The 7,539-nt window shown below is 40.7% G+C and overlaps 1 protein-coding gene across 3 annotated transcripts; it reads left to right on the plus strand.

Annotated features, from left to right (window-relative positions):
* The first annotated feature begins 883 nt into the window (after positions 1-883).
* fln (flightin) lies at positions 884-7,054 on the plus strand. Of its 3 annotated transcripts, none has more exons than XM_086973506.1 (3): positions 884-1,213; positions 4,640-4,707; positions 6,169-7,054. In XM_086973506.1, exons 1-2 carry the CDS (start codon positions 976-978, stop codon positions 4,666-4,668), a joined length of 267 nt encoding a protein of 88 aa, XP_086829632.1. In that variant the 5' UTR covers positions 884-975; the 3' UTR covers positions 4,669-4,707; positions 6,169-7,054. The 3 variants fall into 3 exon arrangements, with proteins under 3 accessions (XP_086829632.1, XP_086829631.1, XP_022710676.1); XM_086973505.1 differs by having other exon boundaries at positions 885-1,213; positions 6,166-7,054; XM_022854941.2 differs by lacking the exon at positions 4,640-4,707 and having other exon boundaries at positions 885-1,213; positions 6,166-7,054.
* Positions 7,055-7,539: the final 485 nt, after the last annotated feature.

The raw sequence follows: 7,539 nt of genomic DNA on the forward strand, positions 1-7,539 counted from the left end.
GCCAATAGACGAATTTTCGAATATATCGCTTGGATTGCGTGCGGATAAGTCACCGACGGTACCAGTAAGCGATTTAAGGGTTCTTGCTTATGAAAAGTATCTTCTAAGCTTCTTCGAAAGCTAAGAAATATCTATCCAAGTTATCAAATGGCATGAAGCATAATCGTACACACACATGCACGCGAGAACATTTACTTGACCTCGCAGTGTTGGCCGAAAAAATATTCTGACGAAAGCTTTTCCATATTACGCACTGTTGAAAAAAGGGCGCGTTTGAGATACGGCAAGCTTTAAACAACGATACAGGTCCTGCCAGATTTACCCTGGGTGGATAGTGTAAAGGCTCGACTGATGGCTGAACCGCAGATGTGTGCGCCGCGGATGTTCACACCTACGCGTTCCAAGCAGCTATAAGGTTCTAACGCTTTGGTAAAATACGCGAATATTTTTAAATTTTGATAACGCAGTTACAAGTTACAGTATACCAAACGATGTGTATTTTTTTGCTTTCTAGAAAAAAAAAGGCATGTAACTCTGTATGAGGTTCGAAAAGGGAACATCCAGAGATGACGTTGACGTCATTGTTCTTCTTGTTATTAGTTCAATGCTTGAGTCCTTAATCTCGTACTAAGAATTTCCCGAAAAAAAAAAATAGTGTAGTGAATCTGACTGACCACCGCCGACAATAGAGATCCTTAAATGTTTCCGAGATGTATGCTCGGTCCTGCCTATCCAGTAAGCCTTTCCAGAGCCTCTTCCATTCGGCAGCCTCAAGAAGCTAGCGAAGTTTGGCTGGTCACAACCAAGCACCGCAAACAGGCCTCTCCCATACGGTGCTTTCCCCAGAAAGGCGGACAAGGTCATTGGGTTCTCTAAGACAGTTGCGACGCAAGCTCGGGTTCCATTCTGTTTCGGTTGGTCACACCAATTGTATCGTTTACGAAGACCACTCGAGGACACAGTCACCCCCTTAAAATGCCCAAGCACTGGAAAAGACCCTTGACCCAGATGTACAAAATCAACTATAACTACGGAACTTCGCTGTACTCAAACTGTCTGGACGAGTTGGACCGCAAAAGCAATAACCGCCTAAGCGGAACCTACGACTATGGAAGCGGAAGTTCGTGCAGCGAGCGCCATATCCGAACCGCCAACCAGCTAATGGAGGAGCTGAAGGCTGAGGGCGATGCTTTCGTGGCTGATCAGAAGCACAGTAAGTTGAGGCGTTCATTACATGTGCCTTCGTGTTGAATCAATATCACGAATTTGCGTTCCAGTTATAGCCAGACATGTGGATAGAATCTCAATGTGTTATTGAAATACGTCCTGTACACATGCTAAGTGATGTGTCGCTACCTAACGCAGAGACTGTTCCAGTGGATATGACCGTGCTAGCTCTAACATTCGAAAAGGTGGCCTCTTCGGCGGATCTGTATTGATTCAGTGTCAGAATTGGAGCAGCGCATTCGTCGCATTAAATAGAGTATATCAAGTATCTTCAAGGAGTGACGGAGATGTATTGTAAAGCGAAAGAGTATTCCTTTTTTTTCACCTTCTTGCCCGACACACGTCTAGAGTCTATCGACATACGTCTATTTGTATATAGATGCAGACTCTAATCAATGCTAAGGATGAAACAAAGATTTAGGTCCAAGACAGTCCACCGAGGATTTCAACAAGTAATTGTGAAGAGGAACTTTTCCGATGAATAACGTTGACACCATGAGCTGTCCGTGGTATGCGGATCAACTTTTGGCGATGTTTCATACGTAGGTTTGGCATCTTCAAAACAGTAACTTGTATTATTTTTGCTTTACTGTATCATTTATGAAAACGCACTTGATACTCCAACGGGCCAGCAACACCCTCGCACCTGTGTGGTGGCCCAGCAGAGTCATAAGGTGACCAAGAGGGGTTATTGATCGTTTCAAGTAAGTCCACGTAGGCTTCGTCTGGCCTTGTCATGCTCGCTACGACCTTTTTTGATGAGGCTCTTCTTTTTTTATGCGATAAATGGTACCTTTCATCTTTTTGTCGAATACCTTTCGTTTCACTGGAATGACTCTTCGTTTGTTTCCTCTACGCAGTTCATAGTTGCACCCCTGACGTGTTGTTTACATCAGTTTAACAGTAACATTCCAGAGTAGCTGGTATGTAGTTTACCGTTCGTCATTGTCGTATACGAATAAAATTTAATTAGAATGCGCGGTCAGATGATTTTATAAGGTAGATTACGGTGGTGGTCATCGGCAGACTAACCAAGGTATGCGCTTTAACCTCGTAATAAAAACGTGTCTATCGATGACTAACTAGTAGTAAGAACGGAAAACAAATGTATTCCTGGTTGAAGCCACTGGAAACGAGCACGTATTGCTCGCGCCTACAGTTATGCTGAACTTTTTATGTTTTGTTTACTTTGCCGTGCCGCCTGCGGCGACTATGAAAGCAGTCAGCCCCTGTACAAAGCTACGCTGCTAGTAGAGCTATCAGTTTTTTTTTCTTGATCTTGCAGTCCTCTTCTCTGACCTACGGAGATGTCTCAGGTCATGATGATTCTGTTCGTTGATGCAACCTTGGCCGCATTTGAGGCAGAACAGAGATTTTTCCACCTGAAAGCCCGAGGAAGGCTGGGTTGAACGAAAAATCGTATAGACCCTAAGGGCACTACATCTAGGTGGCGCAATAGGCACTCCGCTATAGGCGCCTCTAATGCGTGTGAAATGACACGTATCGATTATTAGTTCCGTCCATGCTCACAAGTTTAAGTAGTCACATGTGCCCTGACCGGTATTATATCAGGTGGCTGCGTTAGAATACTTTTTTCAACGTTTTTAAAAGCTAAAATGGTAGCTTGGCTAGAGCTTGACCCAGGGAAGGCTTAAGAAGACAAGCTGCAAGGCCTAGACGGCATTCCTTTGTAAGGGCCTTGCAGCCTTCGAAACGCTATGCGCCGCTCGTAAGGTACTACGACAATAAGCTGGTATTAGAATGCCATGAGGCCGTGTTGCACGCTAGAACCAGTGCAGTATGGCCTCAAGGTTTCTCTTTTCAGGACAGCTACTTAAATGACGGAATTAAATAGCAAGAAGTTCGTTTTTCATTTAGCCTTGTCGTCCATATTGTGCTACGGATAAAACATTTTAGACACGTAATAATCTTTCAATAGTTAGCCAAGTTTATTATCTTAGGGACATGTATTTCTCCAGTCTTCAGCAACGAACCAAACTTTCGATTTGAATCAATAAATCAAGTCATAAACCGGAAAGAGAAACTGGGAAGATCTTTCCATTGAATCATTCAAAATCATCGTTTGGCGATTGGTGGGGTCGACCTTGAGTGTCCCTTTTTATCTAGAAATATCAATCGAAAAACTGCTTAAGGTGTCATATGATAAAGTACTTTAAGATGTTTGACAATGGTTAGCATAAGCTGCAACCTTGTATGCATTAAGCTTAACAGTTATTGCCTTCATTCTGGATACACAAGACCATGCTCTTGGTAACAGTGTGTCGGTTTCCACTGCGGCGGGTCTGGTCTTTGACATACAGCGTTTGACACGACTGTGGCGCACTACCTTTATCGGCTTAGGGCAACGTTAAAAGGAAGGGGTAAAACAGAAAGGCCCGACAAGCCACGTGTTAAAGACGGCCACATAATAATATTCAGATCCTAACATATCCGTATAAACGTCTCGATATATAGTTCATTTGTTTGAACAAAGCAGTACTTTAGAAGAGTCACTGCACTGAATCATAACCGCCGCCTTCAGCCTAGGATGATCTTTGCGGTTACTTTAAAACACAATATTCTTGTAGTTAATTAGCTGTCTGGATGCATGATCTGTTACTACTTTGATTTGAAAGGCTCATGTCACAACGACTCAACTTACATTACAAAACGTAAAAAATCGAAATTCCTATGACTTTCTCTAAAAAAAGTTTCTGAAGAATGACTTCTGCATAAATCATAGTCGTCAGCTAAGCGCTGCAGCGGCCCACTTTTTTTGCCGCTACATTATTCTCAATGCTATGTAGGAGCCTAATGCGCAGGCTGGCCCTATCTGGATTGCGCTAACTCAAGAGAAGTTGTGATGGGATTTCATTATAGTTTGTGTTTTGCCGAAACCTTGTTGCTGCAGCAATCTGAATACTATCACACTTAGTTTGAAGTCCTTGATTTAGGGCTGGCCGACGGCTTCGTTGACCTGTCACTATCGCCAGGTGTTCTTGTTGCGTTCTTCATGGCTTTCATGAACGTACGGAGTAATCGTCTTTGTGAGCATCTTCGTTTTTTCTGGCAAAATTGTACTAGCGACGTATTATTATTATTATATATTATTATAATATAAACATATTAAATTTAAAACATATCTTAATTTATCAGAATTTCAGAGATAGCTTGCACCGATGACATGACTAAAGTAATAAAGTCTCATACCTCTATCGTGCCATTCGCTGTTCGACATGCTCTCACGATATGTTTCGTTATCTTATCATCATCGTTACCAATCTTTCCCATTGTCGCCAGGCTCAACGTTTTCAAAGCTATCGACAATGTCATAGCACTCCATTACTGGAAAAACGCCTCTGACATTCACCGTTGGTTACTTTAATGTTGGTTATGTGTTGATTAATTGCAGACACGACGACAGAGATCGCTGCGGTATAGACGCGGATGATGCTAGATGCGGTTTTCGATCAGCAGCAGGTTTTTTTTTCGAGTTTTAATTAGCGACCGTTGTCAAACCAAATGCCCCAATAATAATATACCTTAATAATAATCATCGTTCCCGTTTGTCGATTTCTCAAAACAGTAACGAACGTCACAAATTTAAGGTCTAATAAGGCAAAATAAGTAGTATTCTAGTTGCTTACCTACCCTACGTTACTTCTAATATAAAATCGTCTACTACATGTACTATATGTTTGCTGCTTATCTAATATCGTACAGGCGGTCCAATAACATATATACATATGTATGTATATATATATATACACATAGATATATATATGTATACAGCTTGCGCTCTAAACCTTAACTGCTGAATAAGGGTGTGTTGCGAAACACCCCCTACACCTTAAGGAAGGACACATACAATTATGAGCCTTGTAAGAGACCCCAAACTATTTTCGATTGCCTCCATACTTAGTATTCCTCTATTATAGCATAGCTTCACAATAAAGATCAAAAGCAGCCCAGTGAATTTAGGGCGCCGACGCCTCGAAAGATGAGAGGAAGAGGGCGCGAATGAAGAAGGTTATTTTTAACTTATTTATGGAAACATAATAGAACAGCTCCATCAAGCCGTTATCGGCTAAATTCAATGATTTATCTGTTAATTCATCAATGGGTTGCATTTGAAATGCAGTAAAATTGTTTTACTGTCAAAGTTTATTCCCATTCAAAAATACAACGACAATTTTGATAAAAATATTGCCAACTCACGATATATTTCTACAATGTGGTGCCGTTACCACTGATGTCAGTGGTAACGGCAAGCTTCCTACACATTTAATTTCACGGTAGCCAGCGCAAAAGTGATTTTTTTCTTCAATTTCAGCCAGTGTCACGGAGGATTTATTCGAATATATCCATAAATAAGCAATTGCTCTGTTTCATGTGCCCCATCTCGTCGATTACAATAACATTAATTATACGACATCTGTTTTATTAAGAAGTCTGAATATATTACTAAGCACGAAATGCAGATCAAACATTGGCCTGATTACCAACGATTATTTATATAGCAACGCGCTGCAGTCGTCAAAAAGAATCTATGTTATTTACTACATCGCGTATAGACATGATTGGCTGAACTGTTTCGGTAAAATAATCGTTATCTAAAGTACGTCAATCCACAAATTGAGAGATTTACTACGCAGCCTTAAGCGATTTCATTAAGGGACCATTATATACTTAAGAGTCTATAAATACACCTTCCTTTTTTAAAAGGCCATTCAAATGATAGAGGTACTGGTATCAAATGTTTTGTTCCGACTCTTGAATGTTGCTCGGTTTGTTGTAAAGCATCGATGTGTGCATGTTCGTGGCAAATATGCTTAATAAGCCAAGCAGACGTTTCGAGTGGAAGCTCTAGGGACCTAAATTCGTTTGACACTGACCGAAAAAACTAAGCTTTCATAAATTTTTTTTACTTTATTACAGCAGACGAACTTATCGTGAGGTCGATACAGCAGGTCCAGGCTCGTCGAAAGCGTATCCTGCACTCAATCGAAGTTTAATAACCGGAGACGAAGTAACTTATAACATTCTCCCCCCCATCCCCCTATAAATTAAGTTACGAATATCAGTCATTCGCTACTCGTAGCTTCCCTTTCTTAGTGCGGCCTTTATCTATTACCTAGCTAATACGATGATGGCGAGAACATGGTCTTTGTTAGACCATAGAAATTAAACACGGTTCATCTAAATTTCGATCTTAGTCAAGTGTTCGGCGACAATCGGATAAAAATACATTCATCCAAGAACAATGCTATCATAACGAGATACGTAACGGCGTTAGGGTAAGCATGACAAAAGGTGATCGGGAAGTGCACACTATTTAGCTTTTGCGCCAAGTGATTTAAGCCAAAAATGAACAATTGGGCAGTAAAAAAGAGAGAAAAAAAAAAACACAAGAGCTTCTCGCGATATGCTCTGCACAGACATTAGTTTGTTTCACATACATACCTCACACGCATAGATGCGTATACCGTCATATATTGGTAATACGAACAAATAATACAATACCGTCATCTCGGATAGTGGTATCTAAATATAACCTGCTGAACTATAGGTGAAAAGGCTATTGAATTGAAACTAAAAGACCTGAGAGGAAATAACGACAGAAACGGGCGCAGAGTACCAAGATTCGATTTGTTTTGAAGTGGTGAACAGGGCAGTATTCGAGGGCCTGATCGCAATATGGTATATGTATAGAGTCATGTAAATAAAAATATAAAAACCAACCGACAGCGGATAATCAACATGTTACACGCCCCACGATCGATCATGGAAAAGAAATAAAGCGATGGAAACAGCTGATACCAGTTGAGCTGAATGTTAGTGCTTCCCGTTTTAGGTAAATCTACAAATATCGAGGGTTAATTCGAGCTATATTCATTCATAAGTATATGTCATTGATAGCGGTGATACGCGCAGACTACTCACTCTGAAAAATCGTTAAGTCTGCTGCTTCGATCTTCTGGTAGGCCGAACGTTTAAACGAACGACGTTGATGCAAGATAAATTGGAAAAATTGGTGCTGAGTTCTACTAGAAATCGCTTTAGATTTGTGCCATTTCCGTTGTTTAGCTCGGATTTTACGTGTCCTCTTCACCAGCTTTCAACATGCCATGCCTAGGAATTGAACAAAAAACCTGTCATAGTAAAATAACTGACAAGCTTTTCTAAAGGATTTGATACTAATAACATGTGGTGTCTCGATTTCTCAGGAGAAATACACCAGCCTTTGTTTACTGTATATTTCACATAGTTGTTGATACGTTGTTCGCTTGTTTTCCATCCTAACTCTTGAAT

The sequence above is a fragment of the Varroa jacobsoni genome, unplaced genomic scaffold (assembly GCF_002532875.2).
Source record: "Varroa jacobsoni isolate VJ856 unplaced genomic scaffold, vjacob_1.0 contig05647, whole genome shotgun sequence".
Lineage (NCBI taxonomy): Eukaryota > Metazoa > Arthropoda > Arachnida > Mesostigmata > Varroidae > Varroa > Varroa jacobsoni.